Source organism: Myotis myotis, unplaced genomic scaffold (assembly GCF_014108235.1).
Source record: "Myotis myotis isolate mMyoMyo1 unplaced genomic scaffold, mMyoMyo1.p scaffold_m19_p_2, whole genome shotgun sequence".
NCBI classification, from domain to species: domain Eukaryota; kingdom Metazoa; phylum Chordata; class Mammalia; order Chiroptera; family Vespertilionidae; genus Myotis; species Myotis myotis.
Genome location: NW_023416324.1, coordinates 184,465,034 through 184,481,136, shown reverse-complemented (window position 1 = coordinate 184,481,136; position 16,103 = coordinate 184,465,034). Strand labels below are relative to the sequence as shown.

Sequence of the window (16,103 nt, the reverse complement as noted above, 5' to 3'; positions counted from 1 at the left end):
GTCTAGCCAAGATAGAGTTTCTCAGCATTACATCACCTTCCTAAATTGGAAAGCAAAATTCCATTTCTCTTATACTTAATTTGTGGAGCTTAAGATTTCAAAAACTGATATGCAGTACATGTTTTTTTAAAAAAAAAAAAAAAAGAAAAAGCCCTGTGGAGCCTATCTGAGTTTCAGAATTAACGTGTTACTTCAGCTAAGAGAAAACGTCTCAAATTTGGGTTTGGATAGACTTTAATAATCTTTGAAAGTCAGTTTTGAATTCTTGGACTTGTTCCTCAGGTATTTGTTTTCTTGTTAGTCCCAAGTGAGCTCTCACTGGAATTAGGAGATTATTTTTACTTACTGCATTTTTTCCCAAAAAAAACCAAAATGAATAGTCACCTTAGTCTTTGTTCTGTTCTCTCAGCCTTCTGGGCTCAGTTTCATGTGTTCACCAGCATGTAAGAAGACCTGGCCTCATTTCATTGTATTGGTTCTTCGGTTCCTCTTCAGTTTGGGGTGTGAGTTTATCATTAGACCTAATTAACGTTTAGTGCATCAGCTACATGGAAAACTGTTTCCCATGCTAAGGATGTCTGACTGCATCAGTGAGCGAGCCTAAGCCATCAGTTGGACATCCCTTGAGGGCTCCCGGACTGCAGGAGGAAGTAGGCTGGGCTGAGGGACTTACCGCTCCTCCCCCCCCACCACCACCACCACCAACGGCACAAATCTCGTGCACCAGGCTTCTAGTATTATTATAATGACTTGCTAAATTATGTAATCTTTACATTTGAAGAATTAATGCCCTTTTGAGGTCACAGGCTTCATTTAGCTATAGTAATACTTAAGTGATTTTTCCTATTATCATTATATATATTTAATATATATAATATATATAAGCAATAATTGTAAATGAGAAGTGCATAAACCTAAATTATAGGAATATTTTAAACTAATCTGTTTCCTAAGAATTTAACTCTTTGACTATATTTTTTATTATCACGTGCTTTCAAACACTTTCAAATTCAACTCAAGTTTCAATGTGACACCACACTGCCCAGTACCTAGCTAGCAGGCGTTCTGGTGGAGGTTCCACTGTAGGCCCTGTCACGGGCATGAGGAGAAGGAGGAGATGCAGACCTGGAGTAGTCTTGAAGTGGGTGAAGCTGTGGAGATGTCTGAGGCTACCAAGAGAAATGCCCATATTGTACAGGAGAAGGGAAGGAGAGCAGAGGGAGGGAGGGGCTGTGCATGAGCCCTTTGGTCTGAGTAGAGGAGAATGCCTCCAAATGTCAGGAGGAAACAAGCTTCAAGAACATTCTGTCACTGCAGAAAGAGGGGTCGAGGATGAGGATGGAGCAGTGCTGTCAATGTGTTGTATGATGACCTCGCAGAACCGTTTCAGTCACCTAGGAAGGAAATAAAGGAACAAGAACAATAGAAATAATAGGATATTAATTTGCATATGCACTGTAACTCTATTGGTTGTCAATCCTAGACCATGAGGGCAGTGCTAACATCTTTATTACCCATAACACAGCCCAGGGTAAATGTCCAGTGGAGATTTTTGCACATCTGTACCTCACCCTGTAACCAGCACTGTCAGCGCTTGGCTCTGGGGAAGGACTAGCAGAGATGCTGGCTGAGCTAGAAAAGGGAGAGGAAATGCCCTGTGGAAGAGCTGTTTTCCTTTGTTTTTTGAACTGAAGGAGACTCGTTTGTTCTCTCTTCCATTTATTCTTTACTAGAGGCCTGGTGCACGAAATTCGTGCATGGGGGGGCGGAGGGGTCCCCTCAGCCTGGCCTGCACCCTCTCCAATTGGGGATCCCTCTCGCAATCCAGAACCACTGGCTTCTAAGCACTCACCTCCCTGTCTGCCTGATGCCCCTAACTGCTCTCCTGCCTGCCTGATGGACCTAACTGTTCTCTCCTCCTGGCCTGATCCCCCTAACTGCCTAACTGTTCTCCCCTCCTGGCCTGATCCCCCTAACTGCCTATCTGCTCTCCCCTCCTGGCCTGATCCCCCTAACTGCCTAACTGCTCTCCCCTCCTGGCCTGATCCCCCTAACTGCCTAACTGTTCTCCCCTCCTGGCCTGATCCCCCTAACTGCCTAACTGCTCTCCCCTCCTGGCCTGATCCCCCTAACTGCCTATCTGCTCTCCCCTCCTGGCCTAAACCCCCTAACTGCACATCTGCTCTCCCTTCCTCTCTGTGCCTTCAGACCCCAGCACAGGAGTGCTGAGAGCTCTCCACTGAGGCCCCGCCCCCATCCTGATGCCCCCCACCCCCTCGGGGCCAGGTGGCACAGCAGACCTGCACATGCCTCCTCTGGTGGAGCCGCCCCCAGCAGCAGCCTCAAGTCCCCGCCCCCATCCCCGCCCACCAGCTCCTGTGCCTGCAGCCTGTTGAATGGTAGTGACTGGAACACCGTTAGGACCAATTAGCATATTACCTCTTAATAGATATAGATAGCCCACTTACTTCCAAAACTGGGAAGCAGCTAAAGGATGGCTGAGCAAACTACAAAAGCATGTCTTTAGGATGTCTTACCTCAGTCAACAGCCTTTTCCTTTCTTTTAAATTAAGGAACTAAGGGTTATCTTGCTGATGTGCTTCATTTTTTTAATTTTTTTGCTATTTTTTTGGACTGAGAGTATAATCTGTCCCCCTACCTGCCCAGTTTTCTATTTGTCCTGAATTACTTTAATTTGTTTTTCTAATTCCATGGTATTGCTCTAGAGGCGAGTAATAAATACTCCACAGAATGTTTATTTCATATGAGGAATTCCTGTTTCATAAACCTGTAATACTTTTCTTTCTTTATTTTTCCAGGATCAGGATTCAGGCCATAAATGAAATTGGAGCTGGACCCTTTAGTCAGTTCATTAAAGCAAAAACTCGGCCATTACCACCCTTGCCTCCTAGGCTCGAGTGTGCAGCGGCCGGGCCTCAGAGCCTGAAGCTGAAGTGGGGAGACAGCAATGCCAAGACGCACGCTGCTGAGGACACGGTGTACACCCTGCAGCTGGAGGACCGGAACAAGAGGTAGGGCAGGGCGGGCGGCGGCGCAGGAACGGCTATAGCTCTGGCTTTGGGATGAAGCCCTCTTGTTTATCTGTGCTCCAAAAACAGTCTTCGTCTTTGTGGAAAGATTTCCTATGTCTTTAGTCCTGCATTTTTTTACTCAAAGTTATACCTTCTAGTCCTCACTTGGAATTTCTAAACCAACATTCTAAAGATCCTGATTTCCCTACATGTGATAATATATGTGTTTGTTTCTTCTTTCACAATGTCAGATGATGGAGAGAAAATTGTCGAATTCATGTCTACACTATGTAATAGCATTAAATTAGTCACAAGTGCAGAGGGAAATAAGACCCAGAAAGAGATGTTACCTCTTTAAATATTCAGTAACCATCAGGACAAACATGTTTACCAATCTGAAATAGCTGCGGTGATTTACAGATGGGGATTACACTCTAACTGTGGGCAATGCAATATCGAATTAACCGGAGCAAATAGGAGATTCTTCATAAGACTCCAAGCCCAGGAAACACTCTTGGCCACAGAAATCACATCCAGCCCTTCACGTAGTATTTATTTAACCTGACTTCATTTCCTCTGAAAATGGCCGATCATAAGATGGGCGGCTGACCTGTATTTAAGAATAATTCAGATGCAGAACAAACGTTAATGACAGAATGTTCTATTACCAAAAGTCCAAATCAAAGAAATCAGGTGAAGAGGTGGGCCAGACACATGTTGCTGCTTCCCTGTGGCACACCTGCTGACGCACAGAACCAAGTGTCAGGGTGGGGTATTTCTGTCATTTCCCCTACATGTATTAGTGTCCCGTTCCTTCATATGGAGAGCTGGCTTTAGAGAGCACAGAGCCCTTGTCCAGCCGCCCCCTCCATTCTACTCAAGAGCGTTGATTCCTTTCAGTGCAGTGGGATTCTTTGGTGTGATGGCGCTGTTTGAAGTGGGTCTTCAGTGGGTCAAGGAAAAATCGAGGCCCTGCCTCCAGAAGCATTATATCAACCCACATTTTTTTTTCCCAATTTGTCATTGGAATAAAAGAGTTCTGGGGTATGGAGGAGGCAGATGTAGGAGAAAAGTGCTCTGCGAGTTTGAAGGAAGCAGAGACCATCTAGTTACAAAGATCAGGAGTGGCTTTTCAAACAGTGACATTTGAACTTGACTCTGAAGACCTGTCAAACCCAGTAGTTTGAATACAGAAGAACAAGAAATGATGGTCCTACTGGAAACTAGTCCTGGTAAAGCGAGCCCAGAGACGTGGGGCTTCTTTTGATAGGCTCATTAGAGATTAAGGCATACTCACTCAAAGACCAGATCATTCATCTCACTGGGCTATGTGCCTGTGGATGCGTTTTCCCAGCCTCGTTATTTTACTGGCAGGGGACTCTTCACACTAGAGAAGACTGGAAAGAATAGGAATTCTGGACTAACAGAAAGCATGATAATATGTAAAGCTAGCGGTTGAGAGAATTTATAAATGAGCCTTTATGTTTTTTCCTGGGCTTTTGGCTTCCATTGGTGGTAGGGAGAACCTGCCATAGAGAATGCCTTTAGTTGTACTAGAGTGACGGCTCTGCACCACGTCAGCCACCTCTGTCCGGCTGCAGTCCTGTTCTGTGCAGGCAGCCACCTGTGGTGCCTCATGCAGAGACCTGTGCAGATGCTCAGAACAAAAGCTCTGTGAGCACTGGTCCAAATGAGCATGTTGTCGTGAGACATTTAAACATGCCAGACAGAAAATAGTGCAGAATCTAGTAATCAATATACGCTCTTCCCCCCCCCCCCCCCAAAAAAAAGCACTCAAGACTGGCCTTTTAATCAAATAAATGACTTGCCTAAATTTAAATGGCAATTTAAGAAAACTTACCATTAGGAACAGTATTTTTCTTAATTTTATGAGCTAAAATCCAGATTTATCTTTTTTAAAATTAGATTTGTCAGTGCTCTCAGAAAGTTATTAAAGTGATGGGAATATAGAGCATAATAAATTCTCATTCTGTTTGTGGAGTAATATTCCTGGGATTTAATAGAATGAAACTTGGCCTAATTTGAGTTTAAAGATGACCTTCCGTAGTGTCTTGAAACTGAACTCTTGCAGTGAATGATACCTTGAGTCCAAGTCTTTAACTTTGGACCTTGACTCATGAGGATCAGGGAGAAACCATTTGAGTTGGATACAGCTTATTAGCACAGTTTTGTCAGTGCTAGTTCTCTGCGGGTTCTTTAGGACTTGCCCCTGGCCTGCTCAGTTGACATGAACAATGTCTTCTTCCACAGTGGCAGTTGCCTTTTTCATTGAACTTGTTGCTAGAGTGGTTTCTAGTTATAGGTTTTGGAGCAAGTGTACACATCTTTAGCATATGTATTGATTTCAATAACCACTAATAAGTCTGTTTATGGATGTAGCAAAAATATATGTCCTGCTTATGACAAAGGTGAGAACCAGAGATTGACTTGTCATTTTAATTGACTACTCACCAGTCACTGGGCATTTGAAAGTAGAGCTGCTATACCCAAGTTGTATAGTTATCCTAGCAGCTATGCAAGTAATCTTAGTCTTACGACATATTTTGCAACAGAAGCACAATAAAAATTAATAACTCCATGCTTGGTATTTGTCAGATTAAAGAGGTGAGCTGATTTTGGCGACTAAACTATTGGTCTTAACTTTTCCCTCATCCATAAAATAGAGGTTAAACTAGAAGATGAACTCTGAGGTTCTTCCACCATTTTTATCTTAAAACAACTATGTTGTAGATCATTTGTGAGCTAAATTCTTTACCCCCAAAAAATATCTCTTGTTAAAAATGGCGTGTTACCTGCCCAGCCTGTGTGGGTCAGTGGTTGAGCATCAACCTGTGAACCAGGAGGTTGAGGTTCGATGTGGGTTGGGGTGCATGCCGGGTTGTGGGCTTACTCCCCAGTGGGGAAGGGGGGGAGCGTGTGGAAGGCAGCCAATCAATGATTCTCTCTCATCACTGATGTTTCTGTGTCTCTCTCTCCCTCTCCTTTCCTCTCTGAAATCAATAAAAATATATTTTTTAAATGGCATGTTACCTCTTTTTTCTTAATATTTTAGCTTCTGCTTTAGACAAGTAAGAAAATAATAAGAAAAATACCAACTTTCCTTAAGAGTCCAAAATGCCTAGGGTTCTGCATCTCTGATATGGTGATTTATTACATTCATTTATGTACCTGTCAATCAGAACATCTGAAATGACCCAGAGAGTTCTAAATATAATGTTGGGCCAAAAATTTATTTTCAGACTTTCTATTGAGAATCTACAAAGTGCCAGGCATTGAGGTTTTTGTCTACATTATTTGGTTCTTGAATAAAAAGTGAAAGTTTTTTCATGATGATAGGATAGCTACCAAAGTCTTCCACTGTCTAGGTGAAAAAATGTATTGTTTTTGATAGATTGACTTGATTTCAACTTATAATTATTAGGAGTTTTATACACACAAAGAAACTGTACTTGCAAATTGGCTAGACAAGGGTGACCAAGGTAGAGCTCTGCCCTTAAGGAGCTCGCCTGGTGGGGCATAGGAAGAAGGGACAGACACATTCAGGCGACTCACGATGTAGAAAGCTTAAAGACTGACAATATGCACAGCACTGGGGGAGGAAAGAGAATAGCATCTATTATACCCTTAAAATTAAATGAACAGAGGAGGCTTTTTAGAGAAGGTAACAGATTACTTGAGTCTTAAAAGGGTCCAAATCTTATGATCTCATGCAAGAAAGCCTTAGGAAGGATGGGGACGAAAGATAAGCACTCAGGACTGGATAGAAACCAAGGGTATAGACTCCAAAGCACCAAAATGGTCCCTGGGTCTTTCTCAAGTAAATGATGTCTCTCTATTCTGCTACTTGATGTATTTCTCTATTTAAAAGTGAGGCTATTTCATGTCAATAGTAAGGAACCCAAAAGGGCATCTTTTCCAAATCCCTGCCTCAAACTAAATCAACTGAGAATCCATCCAGATCCCCGGGAGTTGCTATATTGAGTGTGCTTCCCCCTTGAAAAGGACATTTGTTTCCCATGTAATGAGGCTTTTGACCTACAGGTTTCCAGTCTAAGGTCACTGGCTACACATTTATGTGGCAGCCTCAAAGCTGTGATTTATTTGTACAGGACTAAGTTTAGCCCCAGGAGTTAGATGATCATCACACAATCATACATTTTTTTCTTGAATTACTACAATGTGCTAGGTCTTCTGAGGTATGTGGGCTATCTTTAAGGAGTTAATCTTTTGAGAATATAAATTAATGTGAAATAATAAACAGACAACACAAGAGAATTTAACTCCCAACAGAAAAATAAAATTATATTTAATTTGTTTATAGAGTGATTAAGTGCATTATTCTTAACAGATCGAGCACAGAAGGTCGGAATGTCTTTGATTCCTGTGTATGCGAGAAAAATAAAACCCAAAGTAAACATTTTCATAATTCTGTGCTAACCTAATACAGGGATTAGAATAACAAGGTCAGCTCGTGCATTTTAAGGTTGTAACACTGTACTGATGGTTTTAAAGATGCATTTGTCTGTGTTACTGAAATGAAATGTTATGCTGGCCTCACAGAATTTGACTTGATGCTGATTCTTGTCCTGACCCTCCTGAGTCCATGTTCCTGGTAATTGTACACAGCACTGCGGCAAGGGGAAGTTAAGTTCTAGGAATGCATTTATGGTTCATCTGTTGTTCAGCTTTAGTCAAACAGCTAGTGTATTTTAAAATAAGGCTCCAGCAGAATGGGGCTAGGCAGAGGGCTCTAATTGAGTGGATAATTACCACTTGCTCCGTTTAACTCAGCCCTTGAGCTCCTGACACTTTCCCTTCAGCAGCAGAATCAGAGGGGCTTTGTAATGTGAGTAGTATGACCGCAGCTCTCTGTTGGAGAGGGACAGACGGCAATCTGTATAAAGTAACCCTGAGAAATACACACCAGGCAACTAATAAAAGTGGGCAGGTTGCATGACCACTGTGGGAGGAAGGAACTTGCTTAAGCATGCCTATTACAGAACAAGCCCTGCTTATATTTCTCAGAGCAGGTTGCTGAATTAAATGACATAGACACAGAGGCAGAGCAGCATCGAACAGACTGTCAAACTACAGCGGGAAGGCCGGGGGGCGAGGGGGGGGGGGGGGGGGGGAGGGGAGGAGGGGTTGGGGGATGGGGGTAAGAGATCAACCGAGGGTCTTGTATGCATGCATATAAGCATAACCAATGGACACAAGACACTGGGGGGGTAGGGGAGGCTGGGGAAAGGTCAAGGTGGGGGGGAAAAGGAGACATATGTAATACTCATTGTAATACTTTAAGCAATAAAACAAAATTTAAAAAAAAAAAGAAATACACGTCAGGCAACTAGCTCAGGGCCCACAAGACAGCCTCGGGATTAGTTGCCCTTGTTTCTTTCCCTGGAATAGTCCCTGGTGGGCATGATCACCCTGGTTAGGAGCGTGGCATTTTTACCTCACCTTCATTACCAGAAAGCAGTTGAGTTCCCAGCCAGGATGGTAAGTCTCTGCTGTAATCCCAGACCTGCCACTGAGTTTCTAGATGCCTAGAGGCATGTCCCTGAACTTCTTTTTTGTCTTAGTGTCTGTCTCTACAAAATAGAGCTAATGATGCTTGCCTCCAATCCCTGATTAATGGGGGAAAAGCATTTCTATTTCTTAGAAAGGGGGCATAAAAATTCAGCCTACAAAATAAAGGCTACTGCCAGCTTAGTCAGCCTCAGGATAACATGTCCAGGCACAGGCCGAGGTGAGGGGTGGTAAATGAACTATTTGATATCTTAATTAAGCCAAAAGTAGAATTCAGATTCCAGTACTTCTATGTGAACATAGAATTCCTGTCTATTTAAAAATGAATAACCAAACAGAATTGGGTAGCAGTTTCCTCACCGTTTTTCCTCAAAAATCAGATCAGACTGAGTCAAGGCCACTAAAATAGAGGTGGGCAAACAGAAATCTGGAATCCTGGGAAGAGCTTGAAGAGGAGACTCCCTGTCTGTACTTGAAAGCAAAGCAGAAGAATGGTAGGTCTCAAGGTCCTCAGGTGGCCTCCGGAGACTCTAGCCAGCCTTCCTTTGAATATAAATAAATTTCTTTAATATATCAACAACGAAATCCAGTTTGAACAAAAAATTGAAAATAGGAATTTTTTATTCTTTATTCTACGTAAAGAGTTTTATCAGTAGCTATGGTGACATTCTATTTCTTAGAAAAGAACCCTAACCATAAAGTACTGCAGCCTGATCCATCACAAATCGGAGGTCCGAATGCAGCTGGGGACAGGGCAGGCATTTCACTCCTTTCCTCACTGGGGTTTTAGAAATGGCTCTTGGCACTTTTCATGCTCAGCCTGCATATGGGGACGCTCATTAACATGCAAACCAGTGCAAGGAACACACCTGCCCTGCCTCAGGTGTCCCCACACAATGCCATCTGCTTCAGTTGCTTCTGCATAGACATGACAGGACTCAGTGTTCTTGGTGGAGTGAGGGCACATGCTATCCATTCCTGTTTTTGAACATCCTCTATTCCCAAACGTCACTTCAATAATGTAGGATATTCACACACACACACACACACACACACACACACACACACACACACACCATAAAACCCAGGGAAACAGAGAAAAAATAAAGGCAGTAACGTGTCACTGTTAAGGAATATAGCTGTACAGAGCTTACTAACATCTATTGATGTGTATTAGTGTGAAACATGTTTTGAAACATGCCTTTTGTAGCCCTTAATAAATTGCAGGCCATTTTAGGTCAGCAGATTGAATCATTTTGATGAGTTGATATTAATGGGCTGCTGTTAGCCTATAATGGTCTAGACACTACAAGATAGCAACAAGGGAGTGAACACAAAAATCTTAGCATTATCTCTTATGTTCTCCTGCAAATTGAAGTTATAAGCCTGCAGTAGGGAACGTCTGGCCTGTGGGCCATATGAGACCCATGAAATCATTTGGTCTGGCCCTGCCAAGGCATTAGGTGTGAGTTCATTAAATGTTTGACCAAATATAGCAGGCTAATTTTTTCAGTTGATAATTTTATATGCCCTGTGAATGATGGTATAAATATCCAAATGACCCTTGGCAGAAAAAAGGTTCCCCACCCCTGTTAAGCTATCCAAGAGCATTCTTGGATATATCTTTTGAAACACTGTTCTTAAGGAAGCACATTTTAAAATTAAATTCTTCATATATCATTTTCCTCTAAAATTATTTAACATTAGAGGCCTGCGCATTAGAGGCCTGCACATGGATTCCTGCACATTGAAAGGAAATTAATTAGAAAGTGGCCAGCTCTAACCGGTTTGGCTCAGTGGATAGAGCGTCAGCCTGTGGACTGAAGGGTCCCAGATTTGATTCCAGTCAAGGGCATGTACCTTGGTTGCAGGCACATCCCCAGTAGGGGATGTGTTTCTCTCTCATCGATGTTTCTAACTCTCTATCCCTCACCCTTCCTCTCTGTAAAAAATCAATAAAATATATTTTTTTAAAAAAGAAAGAAAGTGGCCAGCGGGGCAGGACTGAGCCAGACAGGCCGGACATGCCCTGGAGCCAACCTTCCGCAGTCCCTTCCTGGCTGGCTGCACCTGGGGCGGCTGGTGCTGGGGCTCGAAGGGCGTCTGCGGAGTGAGCAGGGGTCTCTCCGGCAGGTGGAGTCCCTCAGCCTGGCCTGTGGGGATCGAGCTGAAACCAGCAGTCCATCATTCCCTGAGGGGTCGCGGAGTGCAAGGGCACTCCGCAAAGTTGCTGTCCCTCAGCAGCTCCTGCATTGAGCATCTGCCCCCTGGTGGTCAGTGAGTGTCATACCTGTCAGCCAGTTGGCCTGTCGCTTAGCCTTTTATATATAGAGATAAAGAAAAGTTCAAAGACGTAACATGTCTGGGTTTCTTCCTTCAGTTGCACTTTAGTGCAAAAAGTCATCTTTCAGAGTGTTAAAGCTTAAAATACTGAGGTTAAAAGTATAGCCACCCCCTAGAATTTCTTGAAAATGTCAAAAATCTCTTATTGTGCCTTCCTAGTGTGCATTTAATATGGATCATAGAATTTACTTGGTCCTTTGATTTGGATCTCATAAAAATTACTGCCTGGTGAACAAGACATTATTATCCCAAGTGTCTGGAAACTCAGCCTTGGGAGTTATCAGCTTGTTCAAGTTCACAGTGAAGGTAACAGACTCTGCATTGTGGCCAAGGTCTTTGTTCCCCCCTCCCCGCTCCTCCCCTCGCAGAGTGCTCTGACAGGCCCGCAGAATGCGCAGAATCATTTTGTATTCACAGATACATAGAGCATGTTTTTAATCACTGATAAATTGCCAGCATTAAAACCCAAGTGTGCTTGTTACTCTCCAAGTGTTTACTTTCAAGAAGACATTCAGTCACTCTGAAGCAAATCGGAGGCAGAGCCATGAAAGAATTGATTTAGATTGGACTTTCAGTGACCCAGCCAACCTTCTGCCTTGTTTATGTCTTTCCTCCCAAGTAAATATTTTTTGTACAAGAGAGCATTTCTCTCCATTTTCCCTTTCCCTAAGTAAAAAGGCCCACATTCCCATTAATAGGCAGCACTTATGTAGGACCCCCTGCTCCCATCACCATCTGTTTTCTGCAGCAGTTCTTGGCCTCCTTGGCCTGGGTTTGCTAGACAAAGTGGATGGTATTCTCTTGCACAGCTTTTTCTCCTAACTCAGGAAAGCCTGTGGGAATGTAAGAGAGAAGCATTCTGGTGCCAGCCTTCAGGCTTCTGCAACATTGAGGTAAATCACTCAGAGCCTTGGTGCTTCGTTATTAATAACAAGTTCTGGGCATTTTGTGATGGGCTCTCCCTGCACTATCCCATTTGATTCTCACAACAACCCCCTGAGGGGTCAGCACTATTGTCAGACCAGTTTACAGAGACCGAAACACCTTAACGGTTGTAGAGCCCATGATCAAGTCTGCTGCCTGAAAGATTGTATTACCCACTCTACCTGCAGGCTCCGCCCCAATAGGGCAGCACTGCAGTGGAGCCCCACAGGTGTTCCCACACCTATCCCCTTCTTACCTGGTCCTCACAGGAGCCCTGGCTCATGGGGCTAGTGCAGCCGTGGGCAAACTACGGCCCACGGGCCGGATCCGGCCCGTTTGAAATGAATAAAACTATTGAAAAAAAAGACCGTACCCTTTATGTAATGATGTTTACTTGGAATTTACATTAGTTCACACAAACACTCCATCCATGCTTTTGTTCCGGCCCTCCGGTCCAGTTTAAGAACCCATTGTGGCCCTCGAGTCAAAAAGTTTGCCCACCCCTGGGCTAGTGCCTCCAAAGGGACATGGCTATGGGCAGCAGGGACTGAGGATGAGGTAGAAGACCCCTCAGGAGCTGCCAGTGTGGGTTCAGGACGACCTTTAAGGAGCTGTGATACCATTGGGGCCCCTGAGCTACATATGCCTCAACCTGAACTGATACCTAAAATTAGTGACTTTGGTGCATGTAATGTGGTCCTGGAACCATGTCACCTGCTACACACACATTCTTGAGTTGTGTTTGTAGCACAGGAGCATTCATACAACAAAATTAACAGTGAACATTTCATTTTTACTCTGGTCACCAAGTTAGATTAAGTTATTTTGGGGAGAGCTATGTGTCTGTCTAGCACAGGCCATACAGATGTAGCAGAACATCTCAAGTTCAGATGGACCTGTTCCTGCTGGGATTGAGCTGGCAATGGTCCCAGTAACCTGGAGAGAGGCCTGGATGGCAGGGGGTGAGAGCACAGCCGTTCTCGGGGCACACTGGCCTGTCTGGATCCCCGAGAGGTGGTCGGTGGGGCAGAGCCAGTGGATACCATGTATTGAACTCTTACTATGTTTTGGGCTTTTTACCCACATTCCCAGATTTGACTCTTAAAACAGCCCAGGAGATGGAGACTGTCCCTGTTTTGCAGATGGAAGAAACTGATGCTTACAGGGGCGAGTGATTGGGCGCTAAGGGGCAGAGCTGAGATTTGCATCCAGTCTTCCTAGGTCCAAGCCCCTGCACTCCACCACTTCCCACCAACAGTGTTGGAGGAGGGGCGGGGAGGGAGAAGGGAAGGATGGTGCAGACAGCATAGGCCAGGGAGTGGCCAGGAGAAGCAGGCCTTTCCCCACACAAGGTGTCCCTTGTTCCCTGGGCCACATCCACCTTCAGAAATCAAGGGTTTGAGGTCTCAGAGAGAGTTCTTTTAACCATCTTTTGTGGGTTAGTCACCCTGCTGTTTCTGTGTCTCCCCTATTCCCAGTTGATTTCTCTCCATTCTGGGATCTTCTTCCTTCTCCAGACTTGGGCAGTGCATGCCTAGGTAGTATGGTTCAGGCCTTCATGCCAACCAGACTCCTGTCACCCTCTCCTGTGCCTCATGTTCCAGGACATATGGTGCATGAGCATGTGTGGGGTCCAAGCACTGACCCCATGCACTCTAAATAGAGTGTGGGGGGGTCTCCCCAAAATAATTTAATCTAACTTGGTGACCAGAGTAAAAATGGAGTGTTCACTGTTACTTTTGTTATATGAAAGCTCCTATGCTGCTGTCCTCCTTATGCCTAAGCCGTGCACTGAGCTCAGTCCTTGATTGCATTTTTTTAAGTGTGGATCCTCCCATCATGTGTCATAGGAAGTATAGCACGTTTAATTCTACACCAAAGACTTCTCGCTTACTATTAATGAATTGTAAAATGAGGTTGATCTTTAAAAAAGAAAAAAGATTTAGGCGGGAGGAAAAATTAAGTTGATCTTTGAAAAGACAAATATTTGATGAGTATTGTTAATCTCTCCCTGAGTGGTTCTAGCCACAGGGTATGTCGACCTACAGAGCCTCCTAAAGAGGCCAGCGTGCAACAGGCATAAATGTCTGGCTCTGAAGGAAGATGATTCTCTCTTCTCCTGCCTCTTGGAATGATGGAAGATAATGACAGAATTGGGACAAAAGAGGAATTGTGTTCTTTTTGTGTTGTCTTGCCTGCTTTTTCTTTTGTTTTGGTTGGCCTGTAGTATTTTAAACAGAAGTTTTAAACAGACTGTCAGCTTATACAGAAAGAAATTTAGGATCAGCGAGGCCTACTCTTAGCAGGGACTTTTGCACGAGCTGTCATGTTGCCTCCCACCACGGTCTGCTGAGGGAGGTGCTCCTGCCTGCACTTCACTGATGGGTGATGGGTCCTAGTGCGAGAAGACCAGCAGCCTTAAACATGCATGTGGATGGAGCCCCACCGCTGATGCCTGAGGCCCGGGGTCTGGTCTGCAGGGCAGCCTTGCTCACCACGCAGCTCACTTCCCACCCAGGAGGAAAGACAGTGATGCAGATGGTCTCCCAGAGGGAGAGTGGAGTCTCTGTTAAAATCCTGTCTTGTCTTGACCTGTCCAGTTTAGCTCAGTGGTTAGAGCATTGGCCCAAGGACCGAAGGGTAGCAGGTTCAATTCCCAGTCAAGGGCATATACCTTGGTTGCAGGGTGATCCCCAGGCCCCAGTCGGGCGCATTTAGGAGGCAACCATTTGATGTTTCTCTCTCCCCTTTCACTCTCTCTAAAAGTCAGTGGAAAAAAATATCCTCAGGTGAGGATTAAAATAAATAAATAAATGAATAAAATCCTATATTCTCAGCATTGTAATATAATTACAGCTAACAACACATAGTGAGTGGTTATTACATGTCAGGTGTTCTGAGTAGGCTTCTTTTATTAACCCACTTAACCCTCACAACAGCTCTCTGAGGCCGGTCCTATCATTGCACAGAGGAGAATGTGGAGGCATGGAGAGGATGGAGTTGCTGGTGTCCCGGTCTGCACTGCCAGTCCTGGTCACAGAACGTACACTTACAGAGAGTGTATCATTACCAAGATGGGTGTAGAAAACGTACAACCAGTGTTACCCATTAAAAGTTTTCAAAATTAAAAACCTTAAAATTAGACTGAAAGTGCCAAACTGTCTGTTATCATATGAAGATATTTTCAGAAAACTAAAATTAGAGCTGAGATTTTCTGAAGGATTTTATTTCCTGATTGTTAAACTGAACTAGACTCTACCTACTTGCACATTTTATAAAATTCTTTGTTAAAACAGTAAAATAATATGTAATTAGAAGTCACTGTGGTAAATTTTTTCCATATTCCATATTCCATACCCGGTCTTTCTCATCCCTTTCACCCCACAATCTGATTCTTCAGTCCTCTTTCTGCTCTTAGCTGTTCGTTTCCTTCAAGAGAAAAGGATAGAGAAAATTTCTAAAGTGAGAGCAATATGAGCTCTTAAACAGTGTGCAGACAAGGTGTCTGTCTGAAACTGTCCCCTGTGGGATGAGGTGATTGGAGTAGGTCCTCAGAAGGCAGAGGGTACAACCACCTGGCATCATTGCTCAGCTCCTCTGACCTTGGGCCCTCGTGCATCCATTAGGACACAGGCCCATGGGGACACGGTGTATCTATTTCTCTAGGTGGGCAGTTAACGTGGGATTGGCACTGTTGATGCTTGGCTCTCTTGGAATGGTAACACTGAAACTCTTAGGATCCCCAGTGTCTCCCCTCCCCATCTCCTTGCCCCTTGCACTCAGGAGAGAGCCTGTCATGCCCACCACTGTCTTTCCTGCTTACTGAGAGTCTGTACCTGGTTAACTAGCCACCATCTGTGTTAGCTGTTTCCATATGCATTTTGAGAAGCAAGTAGGAAAACTCTTCCTCCTCCCAGCATCCATGCCTTTTCTGGGGGGAGGGAGGTCAGGCAACGCAGCGATGGCTTTCATCGGAGCAGCAAACAGGTCATGCTCTGTTGTCGCCGGAGCAGACAGGTGGCTGCATTAAAGGGACAGTCAGAGACATTCTGCTGCCTGCATAGACACACGGGGCTTAATTTCAAAAGGAAATGCTCACTTTCAAGCAGGGCAGGACAGGGAGCCACTGCTGGGGGTAGTAGTCCCCCCAACTCCTTTAAAATCCAGGTTTTGTTGTAAGTTTGTAATGGAGATGTAACACTTTTACTTCTTAAACCATGATTTCCAATTTGTGGTATAATTAAGGGCAATTAC

The 16,103-nt window shown here is 44.3% G+C and overlaps 1 protein-coding gene across 11 annotated transcripts in view; it reads left to right on the top strand.

Annotated features, from left to right (window-relative positions):
• FNDC3B (fibronectin type III domain containing 3B) overlaps positions 1 to 16,103 on the top strand; it is a 321,836-nt gene that overhangs the window by 287,475 nt on the left and 18,258 nt on the right. For all 11 annotated transcript variants that reach the window (XM_036351879.1, XM_036351871.1, XM_036351875.1 and 8 more), the window contains one exon: positions 2,820 to 3,032. In XM_036351879.1, the coding sequence (XP_036207772.1) occupies positions 2,820 to 3,032 (213 nt within the window). The remainder of the gene's footprint in view (positions 1 to 2,819; positions 3,033 to 16,103) is intronic.